At 36.0% G+C, this 17384-nt stretch overlaps 2 protein-coding genes across 3 annotated transcripts in view; both read left to right on the top strand.

Annotated features, from left to right (window-relative positions):
* The first annotated feature begins 378 nt into the window (after window positions 1–378).
* Window positions 379–17384, top strand: part of LOC131156431 (uncharacterized) — a 31012-nt gene continuing 14006 nt past the window's right edge. Inside the window, exons 1-7 of the mRNA XM_058110117.1 lie at window positions 379–610; window positions 7540–7591; window positions 8501–8578; window positions 10299–10323; window positions 10413–10445; window positions 10546–10667; window positions 10790–10920. Of these exons, the coding sequence (XP_057966100.1) occupies window positions 7589–7591; window positions 8501–8578; window positions 10299–10323; window positions 10413–10445; window positions 10546–10667; window positions 10790–10920 (392 nt within the window). The 5' untranslated portion in view covers window positions 379–610; window positions 7540–7588. The remainder of the gene's footprint in view (window positions 611–7539; window positions 7592–8500; window positions 8579–10298; window positions 10324–10412; window positions 10446–10545; window positions 10668–10789; window positions 10921–17384) is intronic.
* On the top strand, window positions 13003–16077 carry LOC131156432 (uncharacterized). Of its 2 annotated transcripts, XR_009136997.1 has the most exons (3): window positions 13003–15059; window positions 15158–15837; window positions 15940–16077. XR_009136997.1 is itself a non-coding variant. In XM_058110118.1 (2 exons), the coding sequence occupies exons 1-2, from the start codon at window positions 15525–15527 to the stop codon at window positions 16020–16022; spliced, it is 396 nt and encodes a 131-aa protein (XP_057966101.1). In that variant the 5' UTR covers window positions 15158–15524; the 3' UTR covers window positions 16023–16077. The 2 variants fall into 2 exon arrangements, 1 of the variants encoding a protein (XP_057966101.1); XM_058110118.1 differs by lacking the exon at window positions 13003–15059.

Raw genomic sequence — 17384 nt, forward strand, 5'->3', positions numbered from 1 at the left:
CACAAAACACAATTATCTTGGTCTAATCTAATTTTACAAAACACAATTTCACAAAACAAGTGAACCCTTAGATAGTGTTAGAAATAGGAATTTCAAGTTCTAAATTTCAATTTATAACAAAATTAAATAAAATTCTTATAATAATTTATTCAAAATCCCACAAACCTAAATGAAAAATTCAAATGCCAAGGTGGGTTAAACACAAAAGGCCCATGCTGGGCCCATTTTGGTTAAGGGCCTAAAAAGTTTGGACATTTCCATTGGTATCTGGGCCTGGGTATAAAACCCACTCCAAGTTTGCCTTAGTCCCCTCAAGGATCTGGGCCTCACTTGGGCCATTCCAAATAGCCCACGATAGCCACTCAGCGAGCAAAAGCCCTGGTGCAAACGTGGCTGCTGCTGACTTCGCGTGCGTAATACGCAACGGAGCGCATCTTTAGTTCTCCTAGTTCCTCTGGACCTCTGGCAGCAACAACATCGCCTTGTCAACTGTCTCTTAAATTCTTAGGACGACTAAGGGTTTGTACCTTCAACTCTCCAATCTCTATCTTTATCAATCGATCGTTCAAGATCAGAACTTCGCAAGTTGATTCTTCGTTCTCCTCAGTCGGTAGGGCAATTTCCCTAGCTTATTTCAGTTTTTTCCACTGTACACACTGCTAGATCTGTTCATTCCTCGGTTTCTCATCTTCGTTAGTTTTTGCTTTTAATTTTTGAATAAATTCTATTGGATTGAATTGTTTTTAGTTTCGCGATGTACACCGTAATGTCAGTGGTTCAAATGATGGAATATTTCACTAAAATGCTGTTTAATTTCATGAGTAGAATTTTTTTAAAAATAATTTGCTATGTTCACTATTGATGATACACACACACACACACACACACACATCTATATACAACTGCGCATATGTGTGTTTTGAAAGGGGGAGAGAGGTGCAAGGATGGTTTACAAACCTTGCTTTTGTTGCCTAAGAAATTAGGGTAAACTGGAATAACATTTACAATTTTTTGTATCATTCTGCTTTTGCAGTTGTGTGATTTATGTCGTGGGAGCTTAAAAATCAGGATTTTTGAAGTGGCAAGTGATTCTCTCTAATTTGGTTTGGAGGACGCTCATCTTTCTGGTTTAGTTTTACTGTTCCACTAAGGGTTTCGTTGAGGGAGTGATTTGGTGGATATACATAGGGATTGGAGAGCTTAGCTAAGGGTTTCGTTAAGGGAGTGGTTTTGGTGGATATACGTAGGGATTGGAGAGCTTAGTTTCATTACGGTTTTCTTTTTTCTTTTATTTTAAAACTTTGGTTTAGTTGATCTAGTAGAATTTCTTGCCCTCCTTTTTGCATTCGTTCTTCTTCCTCCCTCCCTTTATAACACCTTTTGTTGAAAAAACAAAAAACATAATGTTTGTTTTTTTGAGTTAGTAGAAGTAAATTACTTACCCTGGTGTCACGGTCCGACTATTTTCACACCGTTGTGAAAGGGCTATGCGGGTTAGTTAAAGCACTCTTGTTTAATTAGCCAGCCTATTGTTTACTAACATTCATCCACGAAACACTTTCATTAGCATTCAATCAAATGACAGCGAAAACAGTAAGTATTCATGAAAACAATGGCAAGCAAGCAGTAAACATTGAATCTACGCAATTCATTAACAACACCTCCGTTGACATCGTGTGTTTAGCGAGGGAGGCAAGTAGGCTAAACACGTTGACAATAGCTAGTGAGTTTTACAATGACTGATGAACACTCACCCTCCCCTAAAGAGGTTTTTATGTAATTATCATCCTGACACTAGGAAACATCAAAGTGATCGAGAAGTCATACTGCCTTATTTGGCATACAAATAAACTACTAGCAGAAAATAACCCTATACTAGTATTTATATGATGGAAAACCATCCCAAGTACACGAGACAAGTGGTCATAGGCAAGCATAATGCCCTGAACAAGCTTAGCTCATGATATTCTCTCTCACTTATGCGGTCAACATCCTCGTAGACTTTGGTGGTAGGTACACTTCAAGTTTGTCCACGAACGGTTTCATATCTTCTGCAGAAATTTAGCTGATTTCTTTGTCATCAAGGCATTTCCACTTCACTAGGAACTTCTGCCGCTTCTTCCTTGAGAATATGAACTTTCTGTTTGTAAGGATCTCTTCAACTTCACGTTTGTCAGGTTGCACTGTCTTCAACTCTGTTCTGTTGGATTGACTTCTGCTCAGGTCATTGGTGTCGGTGTTGAACGACTTGAGGCAGTTGACATGAAATTGCGGTCTTTTCCCCTGATCTGCCCACTTCATCTGCTTAGAAGCTTTCTTCAGATAGGCTTGGGCAAACTTTGCATTCTGTCTCCATTCTCTGGTGAAGATGTACGCCCTGAGACTCTTTCATCTGTAAGGTTCGCCCACTGTGTGAGGTAACAGCGGCTGCTGGCCTACAACAAGTTCAAAAGTTCTCTTGTTGGTTGTTGAGCTCCTTTGGGCATTCCTGCAGAATGGAGTCACATCAAGTAGTTGCACGCCATTCTTCTGGTTGTCGTTGACAAAATGGCGAAAGTACTCATCTAGCAGCTCTCTGAATCTCTTCATCTGTCCGTCTATCTATCGGTGGTAACTCGAAGAGATGTCAAGATGTGACCCAAATATCCTGAAAAATTCTGTTAAGAAGTTGTCAGTGAACATTAAGTCTCAGTCACAGACAATAACTTGGGGAATACCCAGTGTTTCACAATGGTCACAAGGAACAATTGTGTCATCTCTTTTGCCAAACAGTACTTTGGTTCGGCCATGAAAGTACCATACTTCTTCCGCTCCTCCTTTGTTGGCAAGTGAGACAAGTTTTGGTATAATCAACCACATCATCCCGCGTGTGCAGCCAATAATACCTCCCCAGTAGTCCTGTCATTGGAGTCATTCTTCACGAATACCCCTTAACGGACTTCCTGCAATATCTAGTAAGGTTAAGAAAGGAACGCAACTCCTTCATTGTAGTGGGGATCTTTCGTTCTTTTATCATCCTTACCTTCTCCATACCCCTTTGGATACGAGCTTTTTCAACCACATGACCAAGGAATTTGTTGCTCCACTGAGCGAAAAAGCACTTCTCTTTCTTCACATCCAGACTGTTTCCCCTCAACCTGTCGAACACCTTCCGTAGATGCTCTTCATGTTTCCTCTGAAACAACACCGATTCTTCCAATAGTGCTTTGGAAGGACGAACACATTCTGCTTCCAATTTATCAAGCTGTTTCCCCAACTCTACTATATCTGGAGGCGCCATCCGACATGGCCCTTTAGCAGGTGGTTTCACTGCTGATAACAACTCGATCTCATGCTCCATAGTCCGTCGTGAAGGCAAATTGTGAGGCACCTTATCGAACAACACCTCCTTATACTCCTCCAACATTGCTTGGATGGTCATAGGTTTCAGCTCTTGGCCTACTTCTTTGTCTACCACCACCGTGGCTAGATGTGTTTGCTCACCCTGACTCAATCTCTCATTGAATTGTATGGCTGAAAGGAACTTCCCGTCGTCTCCTTTCGTTGCAATGACTTGCACCATGCACGAGTGATCTCCCATCAGACAAAGGGAGTCGGTCGAAGGCATCAGCACTGCCCTCGTCCCCCTTAGGAACTTCATTCCTAGAATGAATGGAAAGTCATCCAATGGCACCGCTGTGAAATTTGCATGACCTTCCCACTGTCTAAGCTTTACAGTCACTTGCTTGGCTATTCCTAGAGTAGGCTGGGTTACATAGTTCACTGCTTTCATGCGTCCAGTATCCTTCTCTAAGGATAAGTTGAGTCTCCATGCTTCCAATTGTGAAACAAAATTATGAGTAGCCCCCCGCCCTTGTATCCACCATAGCGCGGGTACTCTTCCCAGTTATCCTCAAGTCCACAAACATTAACCTTTTTGCTTGTGCAACTTTCGGTGCTTTTTCCTGCTTTTCCAATGCGCTCACCAGCCGCATTGAACCTACCCTTAGGGCATCATTCTCTTCCTCCTCGCTTTCCACCACTTTTCCTAAAATGGAAGCTTGTAAGGCATTGAGTAATCCCTTGTGTTGACACTCACTCACTCTGTGAGATCCACCACACAAGTAGCACGGAATTTTACTCTTCCCCTTCTCATTGGGTGTGTTGAACCCTTGAGACGACGAAGCTTCCTTTGAGGTTGATGATTTAGAGTCGGCTCCCCCACTCTTGGGTTTGCTTTTTGTGAAAGACTTTACTGTTTCCCTCTTCGCCAAACTGTTTGGACGAAACAGTATCATCACCAGCGTAGTCAGTCAAGTGTTCTGCAGTAGCTTGTGAAGTAGACAAGTCTTGAACTCTTTGCCTATAAAGTTCTGTCCTTGCCCACTGTTTCATCCCCTCAAGAAAATAGAACAACTTGTCCTTCTCCTACATGTCCCGTATATTCAACATTAAAGCAGAAAATTGTTTCGCATATTCCATGATTGACCTCAAATGCTTGAGATCTCTTAGCTTTCTCCTTGCGTTATACTCAATATTCTTAGGAAAGAATTGGGCCTTGAGCTCTCTCTTCAAGTCTGCCCAACCATCGATTACACAGCTTCCATTTTCAATATCTTTGTACTTGGTACGCCACCACAGTTTGACATCACCAACCAAGTACATGGTTGTAGTATTCACCTTTGCCTGTTCTGAGGCCATCCTTACAGTGCAAAAGTACTACTCCACATCAAACAAGAAGTTCTCTAACTCCTTGGCATCACGGGCACCCCCATACGTCTTGGGTTCTGGTACCTTGGTTTTGCTAACTTCTGGAGTGTTGGAGTTCCCCATAGCAAGAACCATTAGATTTAGTTTTGCATCTAGATCCACCATTCGAGATTGCAAAGTTTCCACTATATGGCGAAAGTCCTCTAACATCTCACCTAGCAAACTTGCTTGATGCTTTTGTGACCCCATTACTTCATCAACAAGTTCTCTCATCTAGGCCACCTCTGCGGCCACAGTATTGGTTGTTGCCTCAACCTGTGCTTCCAGCACGTTGATCCTCTCAGCATTGTTTGGTGCCATGGTCACTTACCAAAGCTTTCCAAATCCCACAACGAAGGTAACTGAATTCTCGTAGCAACTGGCTTTGATACCAAGTGTCACGGTTCGATTATTTTCACACTGTTGTGAAAGGGTTGTGCGGCGCTAGCTAAAGCACTCTTGTTTGACTAGCCAGCCTATCACTTACCAACATTCATTCACGAAACACTTTCATTAGCATTCAATCAAATGACAGTCAAAATAGTAACCATTCATGAAAGCAGTGGCAAACAAGCAGTAAACATTGAATCTACACAATTCATTAACAACACCTCCGTTGACATTGTGTGTTTAGTGAGGGAGGCAAGTAGGCTAAACACGTTGACAATAGTTAGTGAGTTTTACAATGACTGATGAACACTCACCTTCCACTAAAGTGGTTTTTATGTAATTATTATTCTGACACTAGGAATTATCAAAGTGACTGAGGAATCATACTACCATATTTGGCATACAAATAAACTACTAGCAAAAAATAACCCTACACTAGTATTTACATGATGGAAACCCATCCTAAGTACACGAGACAAGCGGTCACAGGCAAGCATAATGCCCTAAACAAGCTTAGCTCATGACACTTGGCTATGTTAGGGTCTGTTGAGTATTATTGTTGTTTCTTGTTTTCTGTTTCTCTACAGGGAAAAACTAGATTATAAAAATGCACTTCTGTTGTCAGTTTTCTCTTCTGTTGCTGGTTTTCAGGTGTTTTGGCAACTTGTTGCCAGAAATTTTAATATCCAAAAATAATTTTTTTGGATTCAATTATTCATTTTATATGCTTTTAAATTAAAATAAAAATTAAATGATCATATAAATTTAAATATAATTAATTGTGTTTTAAAAGGCGAAGGTGTAAGGTGAGGCGTTTTACCCTCATTGAGGTGAGGGGTAAGCCTCACGGCATTGAGGCGTAAGTCTTTTGGGACTGTATTTTTTTAAATAATTAATAAATAAAATCAATTTTATATATAGTAAAAAATTAAAAAAATTTTAGAATAATGGAGAAAAAAAGAAAATATAATATTTAAATATCATATAAGCCAATTTTACATTATGAACACAAATAATACATGTTAAAAAATAAGCATGGCCACATTACTAAAAGAAGAGAAAAACCAAATTAAAGCATCCTCCACTAATTTCTAAGAATATAAAACTAAATGACCAAATTCAGAGGCAGATCAAATTGGAAGGGATCCACGACTCATCGGAGAGAGACGAGAAGCTTGGAGGAATCGTCAGAGAGGGAGAAGGAGCTAGAGGAAAGCAGAGGCTTCGTCAAGCTTGTCGAGGCTTCAAAAGAGAGAGCAGAGGCTTCGAGAGAGAGTAGAAGCTTTGTCGAGTCTTCGAAAGAGAGAGCAAAGGCGTCGTCGAAGGCTTCGAGAGAGAGCAGAGTCTTCATCGAGGCTTCGAGAGAGAGCAGAGGCTTCGTCGAGGTTTCGAGAGAGAGCAGAGGCTTAGTCGAGCTTTGTCGAGGCTTCGAAGAGAGAGCAAAGGCTTCGTCGACAAAGCAGAGGAGAAGAAGCTTCGCGGGAGAGAGGGAGGATAGGGTTTCAGTGTGTTTTGGGTTCTGGAAAGGCGTACACCTTGAAGCTGAAGCGTAAAAAGCGAGGGTTTTTGTCTGAGACATACGCCTTTTTGCCTGATGCGTACGCTTTTATGGAGTTACACCTTTTCACATACGCCTTGGAGCGTTTTTGGCCTAAAACGCCTCAAGGTGCACCTGAAAAGGGCCTTTCAAATCATTGATAATTGAAATAAATATGTATATAAATTTTAAAAAATAATAATGAACCCAATTACAAAATACTTTTACTATTTTTCAATTGTCATGTTCAATAAAATTTTTATTGTAAGATAAATTTTGAAAGTAAAACAGTTATGTAAAATAATTATAATAAATTTTATTTTTTTAATGTGTATTATTTGTAATTTTATTATTTTAATCATATTTTTATAATATTTTGATTTAAATATGGAAATGAGCATTTTTTAATTAAATTTTTTTTTTGTATTAGTTTTATAAATGTTAACCAAACAGGTTGTTGGTTTTTAGTTTTTAGTTTCTGTTTCTAGTTTTTGGTTTTTGTTTCTCCAATTTTTAACAGTGATACCAAACGGCCCCTTAAGTTTCCCACCCCTATTTTTCTTTTGTTCAGTTAGTGGTTAGAAGATACAAATGTAATATTTGATTTTTTTTTTTTAAAAAAATAAAAAATGTGTAGCCTACCCGCTAAACAGAGTTCAGTACTTATATTGAGGCTTGCTGAATGCAAATAATTCTCATAAATAGTAAAGGCTTGAGAATTGTTCAAAATTTTATGTTTACATCAGAAAATCTGAGCATTAGTTGTTCAATGTGGAAAAACAGTGAGATTTTCTTTATAATTGTCTGTGGTATTGCAATATTTTTTCTTTGGTTATTGAGTTTGCTATTTATTACTCACCATGGTAGATGTGCTTTTCTCATAGGGAGCTTGGAAGGCTGATTGCATTGTGTGACAATCCAGACTCAGTAGAAATGGTATGTTTTGTGGTGGTAGAATTTCCTTGTTCAAGCTTGGAAACTGTTTCTGGGAATCCCCTTAGATTTTAAGTCACAGAATGACATGTCTGATATTCAATCCTGTCGTGGAAATTTGTATTAATTTAATGAACATAGTTTTTGCATTGCCACTTAAGAAGTTTTTGTGCAGATTTTTTGGGGCTTGAAACCGATAGTGTTTGACTATTTGATCCTTCATTTTTCCTTTTGTCATGCAGAATTGTTTGTGTGGAACAGTGAAAGAATCCTAAATAGTTTTATTTTTCTTGTTCAATTGCTTTAAATTTTTATAAATGATCTGGTTTTTAAAGCCTCTATAAATTGTACAAAGGAATTGTTCATTCTCATCTAGTGGGAAAAATAGGGAAAATAAAATTTTGGAGGCATATTTACATTCAATGCTATGCCATAATAGAATGGAAGCATATTTTCCTTTCTCGGAAAAAGTTTACAATGGGTGTCTTGAAAATTATTTTATTTTTGCTTCTATGTTCCATCTTGGATTTTTGTTTTCTACATCAATCAATTTTTAGTTTAAAAATTTTAAGGATTGGTTTGAAGGGGAGCTTAGGTGCAACGGTAAGGTTGTCGCCGTGTGACTTGGAGGTTATGGGTTCGAGGTGTGGAAATAGTCTCTTGTAAAAATGCAAGGTAAGGCTGTGTACTATAGATCCATTGTGGTCCGCCCCTTCCCCGGACCCTGCATACGTGAGAGCTTTGTGTACCGGGCTGCCCTTTTTTATTTTTTTATTTTTTATTTTTAGGATTAGTTTACTTAAATGTAAGTTCTATATGTATGCTTTGATTGTCACCAAAGTTTGCTTAGACTATTTATAATTTATTACACATGCACCTTGTCATTTTTCACTCTTACTGGTGTTGTTACAGTTTTTTGATGGATATGGATACCATGGAACGTCATTTGAGCAAACGTATCGATGTTACCCGGCATCTTTCATTGACAAGGTTTGGATGGATTCCTCATCATCATTGTTAATGTTGAATTATAAGATTTGTTGTAGACTTGTAATCACTTGATTTACTTCATTTTTGTTAAAAATAAAAAGAAAACCATGACCCCTTACTGTACTGCAATGTAAAAGGCAAAAAAAATGTTGGCAAGGCATCTCATCACAAAAGAGGTGATATTTAAAGATAAGGGTTTAGGACTAGCAAGGTCTTAAATTTCGATTCAACTAAATTTTCGAAGCTTTAGAATTTTAGAAATTTCGATGAAAATTTCAATTTTGATGTCAATTTAGATTTAAAAAAATGACGAAAATTAGTAGTGAAACATGCAATTCTTTTATGGAACTTTAGAAATGACACAACAATGCAAGTTGTAGAACATATTATAAATTAAAGGCATCAATGACAGGTATTTGTTTATGAGGTGCAGTAGCTATAATATAATACTTAAATTAAACATATTCAGTTAATATATATGAAATCAATAAATCAGTTACATATTTTTTTTTATACAAATAAAGATAATTTTGGCATAAATGGTTAAATATAAAATTGTTTCTAATTTCTAAATTTTAAATTTTTTTTGAGTGATTTAAAAATTCTTGTAATAATTTTTTCAATAAAAAATAAGATGAATTAAGAGAGGAATTTCACTTTGTGTTAAATCTCACTTTTGAATTCAAGGAAATTTACTTCTACAGTTATAATTTCAAACTTTTTCTCCAAATTTTGAGATTTCGATAAAGTTTGGTTGATTCATTGAAATTTTGACAGAATTAAGGAAATTTTGTAAGAAAGAAATTGACTGCCATTTCAATTTTGAGGGAGATGGACAGCAGAAAATTTGACGAGAAATTTGATAATTTCATGGAAATAAGACTATGAGGACTAGGCCTTATTTTATTTTACATTAAAAAACTATATAATAACATTTAAAACAGAAAATTGATAATGAGCAGCATATGTATACTGATATTTCAGAACCTTTTTATTTTTGACTTGAATCTACCTGTGTAGCTATTTGAAAAAAGAGAAAAAATAGAGGTTAATGTTGTGTTAAAGGATTTAATTGTGTGATTAATGTAAAGAATTTGGCTTCTAAATTTCTTAGATACAGCCATAAAGTACACTTGAACAAACATCTTATTTTGCTTTAAAATATAAAAATTATTGACTTGTGAAGTATAGGCTCGTGAGTTTAGGTTCAGAAAGGTGTTAAAGGTAGTCTTTTTTGCTTTGAGGCTTGTGTTGTCCTATGAGGTTAATCAAATTTTTTAGTCTCTTGTATCCTCACGAAAATTTGTGGCTGCATAATGATAAAAAAATGAACCAACCTTTACAGCATGCAAGAGTTTGGAAAATTACGCTCTGAAGCATTAAAGAGGGGTGGTTATGATGCCATTGGTATCTCTGAACCTCTCAATTGCAAGACCTTCTACTTGGATGTAATTTTCTACCTTTTACAGTAGACTTTGCAAGCCTGCTAGTTCATTGTTGTGCTCTGAAGCATATAATTGGGGGTTTTTTGGTGGGGGGGAGGGAGTGGGGGTTGTAATTATGCCATTTGCATCCTGTCTTTATGTCTGCTGTCTCTCTCTCTCTTTCTCTTGCACGTGCATGCATGCGCTCATTTTAGATGTGTGCCATCTAGATGTTGATATGTTCTTCATTATTTATCCATGGTTCTGACTCCATCTTTTCTGTCTCTATATTGCAGCCACAAATAGAAAGTGGTGATAAAAGTAAGACCTCAAACTAATATTTACTGTCAATGTCAAACTAATGTCTTGTTCAATCTTTCTTGATCCTGTTTCTGTGTAAATTGTTTCAGTTATTATGCCTCCATCAGCCCTTGATCGCCTCGGTTAGTATTTTCATGGATAATTTATGATTGCATTTGCTCTACATAATTCTTATGCACTTTGGTTTCGCAATATAAAAGGCACCAAAATTTAATCCTGCAGCATCACTTCATATTGATTATCCAATGCTGTTTGAGCTTCGCAATGATGGTGCTGAGAGGATTTCTCACTGTGGTGTTCTAGAGTTCATTGCAGAAGAGGGCATGATCTATATGCCATATTGGGTAGGCATCCAAATTTCTATGATTGTATGCTTCCCATTACAAGCCTGAGTCTACTGGTCAGTTTAGCTGTTAACTTCTTGGCGTTTAATTCCTGTTGTATTATTTGAAATGATGTCTTTTAGATGATGGAGAACATGCTTTTACAAGAGGGAGATATTGTGCGAGTGAAAAATGTGACCCTCCCAAAAGGGACTTATGTTAAACTGCAACCCCACACAAAAGATTTCTTGGAGATTTCAAACCCTAAAGCAATGTGAGTGAATGTTTCTTATTTTTTGCATGTAGTCAGGCGTATATTCTATTTTCTGCCCTTTACATGTTTGATTCTTTGATAGGGGAGGAATTAACATAATCCATCATGATGTTCTTGCATCTGTAAAGACAACGCTGACTGTCAAATCATGATTTTGCATTTGGGCATAGCATTTTGCTCTTGTTTACAATTATCACCAGTTGTGTGAAGGGCTAGGGACCGTTTTCTGTTGAAGATAAAGATAACTTATTTGAAAAGAAATGGCTACTTCTTTGCACAACTATTGTTCCTTAGTCAGTAGGTGAGGTACCATTCCTCAGGGCATCAATTGTTTTTACAGCCACTGCTTTAACGGGGAAATGCATTTTCTTTATGTTTTCAAATACTAGGATCTAGAAGTATTGGAATGCCAATATGTATCCTGCCACTGAGATTAGAGAAAAGAAAGATGTTTTGAAAAGGGGATATGGTGGCCCAATATTGGTTTTTAATAGAAGGGTGCGATTTGAGTGTTTCTTTTGGTCCATTGGAAGGCTGTGTGCCTGGGCTACCATTTGATGATTGTGCTAAGAAGGTTTGGTAAATTTAAAATCAGCTGACTAGATAATATCAACTAACTTACCGTATAAATTTGTCCTTAACATCCATAATATAATGAAGTGAAGCAATTTAAAGAAGAGGATTTAGTCGAGCAATATCAACAACAACCAAGCCTTCATTCTTACATGGGGGGTTGTCGCTACATGAATCCTTTTTCACCATTCCACATGATCTAGGGCAACATCTTTCAATTTTCACCATTCCACATGATCTAGGGCAACCATGGTTTTAAATAACGGCCACGTAACGTAAATCAAGGGCTCCGAAACCAATACGGGCCGATAATGCGGTTCGGAAAAAATTCACAGCCGTAACGGCCGTTACGTCTCCGTAACGGCTGTTACCCCAACGTTACACTCCGTAACGGTCCGTTACGGACTGTTACATACCAACAACTTGCAGATTCTCCTTTCTGCTGCGCAGTGTTCCTTTCCCCCTTTCCCGAGTCCCAAGCTCTCATCTGCCATTCAATCTACCTAAATCTAACATTCAAAGAGCAAAAAAACTTACCTTGAAGTTTTGTTGGCCGAGCTGCCGAAGCTATAAGAAGGCTTCACGCCTTCACTCTTTCGAAGCCTGAGCTGATCTACTCATCTTCGCAGCCTTGGTCTAGCCTTCTTGAATCCTAATCCTAACTAAGTTCTTTGAAGCTTGAGAGTGGTCGAAGGCAGCTTCATCCGCCAGTCGTCGCACTCGCCACCACCAGCCAGCCCTCTGCCAGTTGTCGCACGGAGCTTGGAGTCATTGATAGCCCTTCGGCAGCCTCCGCCAGTCGTCGCACTCGCCACCACCAGCCAGCCTTTCGCCAGTCGTCGCACGAAGCTTAGAGGCTTCGAGGCTCCTCTAGTCCTCCGAGTCGCCTCCCCTCTCTTGGTCTCACTCAGAGTCTTAGACTCTTTGGCCTCTGCTCATCTCAGCGTATAAGATAAGCTTTAAAATTTCAGTAACACTCAACACCCACATGGCCACATCTTAAACTTTTTATTATGTTTTTTTTTTTAAAATTATAATTTGTTGTAAATTATGTTCGTTAAATTGAATTAAAAAAAAAAAGAGTAATTTAATAGAGTAAAATATTAATCTCAGCGTATGAGATAAGCTTTAAAATTTCAGATTCATTTAATATGCAAATTGGTTCCTAAACAATTTAAGCATGTCATATTCAGTTTTGATTAACATACTTTTATTCATTCTTCCAAATCGGCATACATATTCTTTCTTTCTTTTTGGTTTCATTGCATATAAAATATATATTATTTTAATATAAATGACTGTGACATGGCATTCCAAAAATATGGGGTGGACAATTTCTCATGTTCTATTTCTATGCTATTTTATATTTGTAAGAGTAAAACAACATTTTGCATAATTATTTCCCCTAACAGCATTTTTTTTCTTATAAGTTATTATAATCATATACAATATCAATTTCATCTATATGGTATTGCATTAACATTTTTTGAAAGCTGACACTATTAGTAATAGTATTATGGTTACAGACTTCCAAGATACAACATTAGTACAAAAAATACTCTTTTCTAGTCTTATGCCTTGCCCATAGATGTAGCTTTTGTTATTTTTTTTTTTTTTTCAAAGATCAGAAATCTCCCACATCTTAAACTTTTTATTATGTTTTTTTTTTTTATTTTTTATTATAATTTGTTGTAAATTATGTTTGTTAAATTGAATTAACGAAAAGAGTAATTTAATAGAGTAAAAAATTAGAAAACAATAATAATTATGTAAAATAAAATTTTCTTAATTTATAAATATTTTAATTGTCTTATATTTTTTGAAAGGTAATTAGGAAAATTTAGTTTCATCACATTTTTCCTATTTATAAAATATTTTTTAAGTTTTAAAACATCATTTTGACCTTAAATTTAAAATTAGATAAAATAAATCGTTACATGATCTATTTTTTGTTTTTAGTTATCAAATAAAGTAAAAATTGATAACTTAATAAAAAAATTTTTAACCTAATAGTTATTATATTAATAATTCAGCTTTTTACTAATTACTAGTTTACTAGTGGAATTTGTAGAAAAAATTTATTTTAATCCATAAACTGAGAAAATGCTTAAAAAATTAAATAGTCAATTTGTACTGTATGGATCTCTATTAGTGATGTTGTGATGTATATGAAAGTAGAGCAAGTCTTTTCCACCTTTAAAATTACAATGTTAATTTCTTATAGTTATAAATGAAAATAAAATCAAGTTACAAAAAATAATGAAAATATCTTTTTAAAGATAAAGGAATATATTTTTTTGTAATAAAATATCTAATATTTATAATTTTGCTTATTTAAATATAAAAATAAATTAAACATTACTTATTATTTTTAATCAAATATTATATTTTATTTTTACGTAATAAATATTTAAAATTAGAAGGACTATTTAGTACTTATTATTCAATATTTACTAAATTACTAATTATAATATTATTCTTGTCATTTTTTTTAGAAAGGTTGTAACTTTGTATTTTTTCTATGTTTTGTGTAGAGATCATCAAATTAAGTCTATCAATATGTCACGTGATAGAGGAAATGAGAACTTATCTAGTGAGGATATTGGATGGCATTTTGGTACTGCGGTGGACGGTAATAGACATGTTATTATGTGTAAGTTATGTGGGAAGATAATTAAAGAGGGCATTACACGCTTGAAACAATACTTGGCACATAAAAAGGTCAAGTAGCTGGATGCTCAAATGTGACCACACAAGTCAGAGAACAAATGATGAAACATCTACAACAGTATGTTGAGAAGAAAAGAGATAAACAAAAAAGGCAAGAAGAAGCAGAAGCCCAAATTAGAGGAGATTTTGAGAATTTGAGCGATAAAGAAGACTTGGAAGAAGAAAGTATGAGATTTGCTCGACAAGGAAGCATACGATCATAGCAACAATGGGAAGAGAGACAAAAATTTCGAGCAAGAACATCTAGAGGGGGTAATATTTATGAAGAGGGAGGTGGCTCTGGCAATGGTGCTACCAGTGGTTTCAATAAAACAGGAGCTCGATTTTATAGTGGTCGAGAAGTTGGAGGTAGTGGACGACAATGGATCAGCCCCTGAAGCTAAACTAAAGGCAATGGATCCTATTTTAGAAAGAAGCAAAAGTGTGAAACAACCAAAAATCAACACAAAGTTACTGAAAGGTTTAAGAAGTAAATTAGGAAAAGCAGTTGGAAAATTCCTAATTTATAATCGGATTCCAGCGAATGTAGCTGACTCTCCATTTATGCAGCCTATGCTTGATATTGCTGCAGAGATTGGAAAGGGGGTGAAGGGTCCATCACCCTATGAGATATTTGAAATTTATTTGGAGCAAGAGCATCAAGAAATGAAAAATTATATAGCTTCTTTTGCTAGAATTTAGAAAGAGAGAGGTGTAACCCTTATATGTGATGGTTGGTCAGGATCAACTAGAAAACACATTAGAAACTTTTTAGTTTATTGCGATAGAGGCACCGTGTTTCATAAATCAGTTGATGCCTCTGATGTGCCAAGCAGAACAACTGAATATTATTTCAGGTAATTTTCTAATTTTTATTGTATATGCAAATAGTATTATGAACTTGCATGTTTTTAATTAAATAGTAGTAATTATTGGATCTATAATTTCTTTTCAGATTAATGGACGAGGTGGTTGAAGAAATTGGAGAGGAGAATGTTGTCCAAATAGTGACTGATAATGAAGCTGCAATGAAGGCAGGAGGAAAATTATTAAAGCAGAAGAGGCCCAATCTCTATTAGACAGCATGTGCAGCTCATTGCATATACCTTATTCTTGAAGATATTGGTAAGAAAAGTAACGTGAAGAAGGTCTTAAAAGATGCAAAAACAATAAGCTCATTTATTTACAACCACACATGGACAGTGAATTTCATGAAGAAATTCACAAATAATAGAGAGTTATTTCGCCTTGCCATCACTTGATTTGCCACAAATTTCATTGCTTTGGAGACTATTGTCAGGCATAAATAAGCACTAAGGGAAATGTTTACATCTGATGCTTGGAAAAACTCAAGGTTTGGAATGGCAAAATCAGGTCCAGCATATGATTCAAAGAAAATTATCTTAAGCAAAGAGTTTTGGTTAAAGGCTTTTGATATAATTAAAGTGCAAGAACCCTTAGTGAAAGTTCTTAAATTGGTTGATGGTGATGAAAAACCAACCTTGAGCTTCATATACGAGGCAATTGATAGGGCGAAGTTGGCCATTCAAAAAGATTGCCGGTTTTACAAAGACTATTGGAAAATTATTGACAACCGGTGGAGTTTTCAGTTGCACCAAAATTTGCACGCTGCTGGTAAGTGTAAATCAAATGCAATTTTTTATTATTTTAACTTTTAAATTATGCATAGTTGCATTACAAAATTATTAATTAATATGTTTCTAAATTTAATTATAGGGTATTTTTTGAACCCACAATTTCTTTATGGTGCCCCACCCTCTCTTGAAGTTGATAGAGAAGTCATGGATGGAGTTAAATAAAGTGATAACCAAGTTGGTACCCGATATAAATACTCAAATTCGGGCTATTAATCAAGTAAGTATTGGTTCCATTAAATTGAATAATGAATTGTTCTAATATTAAATTGAATAATGAAATAGATTAAAGTACATGAAACTACAAAAACTTGTTTTTGTACATTACAACATGAGGTTAAAGTTAAGACGTACAATGAGAAGAAGCCAACGAGAAATTGAAGAGAGTTTCAATCCAATCAATTTGGACTACATTTTCGAAGAAGATGATCCTTTAAGTCAATGGTTAGAGGAGAGAGAGACACCACTACTCGACAGTCAAGACAATTCAAATTGGTTAAATGAAGAAGTTGGTGGTACTACAGAAGGAGGTGATCAACCACCAATAAACGCGCATGATGATTCAAGTTCAAGCCCTGAATGTACACAAAGTGATGACAATCTTGATTTGAGCTCACCAAGTGATGATGATGGGAATAGTGGTGCTGGAGCTGGGGTTGGGGGGGGGGGTGGCAGTGGTGGTGGTGGAGGCGGCGGTGTAGAATATAATTATGGATATGACACATGGACATCATTTGCAAGGGATATATATCCTTCTGATCCTCATGGACTACATGACATACTTGAAAATTATGACTTGGGTATTCTTCCAGGGAACCAATCTTCACAACCCAGGAGAAGGAGTGCTCGTGGTGACCCTAGTGATTCTATTGAAGATTCATATGGTGTGGTTCCTAGTTTTGGCGACTTTGGTTTAGATGGTTTATCATCACAATCATATGGATCTCATCCAGCATATGTACATTATGCATCTCGTGACTCACATTTTTATCCCACTGGATCAGGAATCTCAGGATCTAATGAGTCTTCTTCTACACACTACCTAGAGCTAGCCCCTGCCCCAACTTATAGACATTATTCAGGAGAATTTTCATCACCAGTACATTTTCAAGAGCAACAATGAAATGACGCAAACTTGGGTTTATTCAACTATGTATTTCCACAAGGATGGGGAGATAATTTCCCATCCCAATTTTAAGATACAGATGCAAATTATGAAGACCCTCCACATCATTCTTTTTGGTGTTGACATGTGTTATGTTATAAATTTGTAATATTGTATTCATGTATTTTCAACTATTTATTGATATTTGATATTAATCACTTTTTGAATTCATGTATGTGTAATGTGTATATTGAGTATTGAGTCTATTGAGTATTGATTCATTTTTAGTAACTTTATGACTTTAATTAATTGATTCTTACATTTCTACATCTTTTTACTCATTAAAGTAATGTAAACTATAAAAAAATATGTTTTTTTTTGTAAACAGCGCACTAAAATTAATATAAAAATTATAATGGCTA

This window comes from Malania oleifera, chromosome 5, assembly GCF_029873635.1.
Source record: "Malania oleifera isolate guangnan ecotype guangnan chromosome 5, ASM2987363v1, whole genome shotgun sequence".
NCBI classification, from domain to species: Eukaryota; Viridiplantae; Streptophyta; class Magnoliopsida; order Santalales; family Ximeniaceae; genus Malania; species Malania oleifera.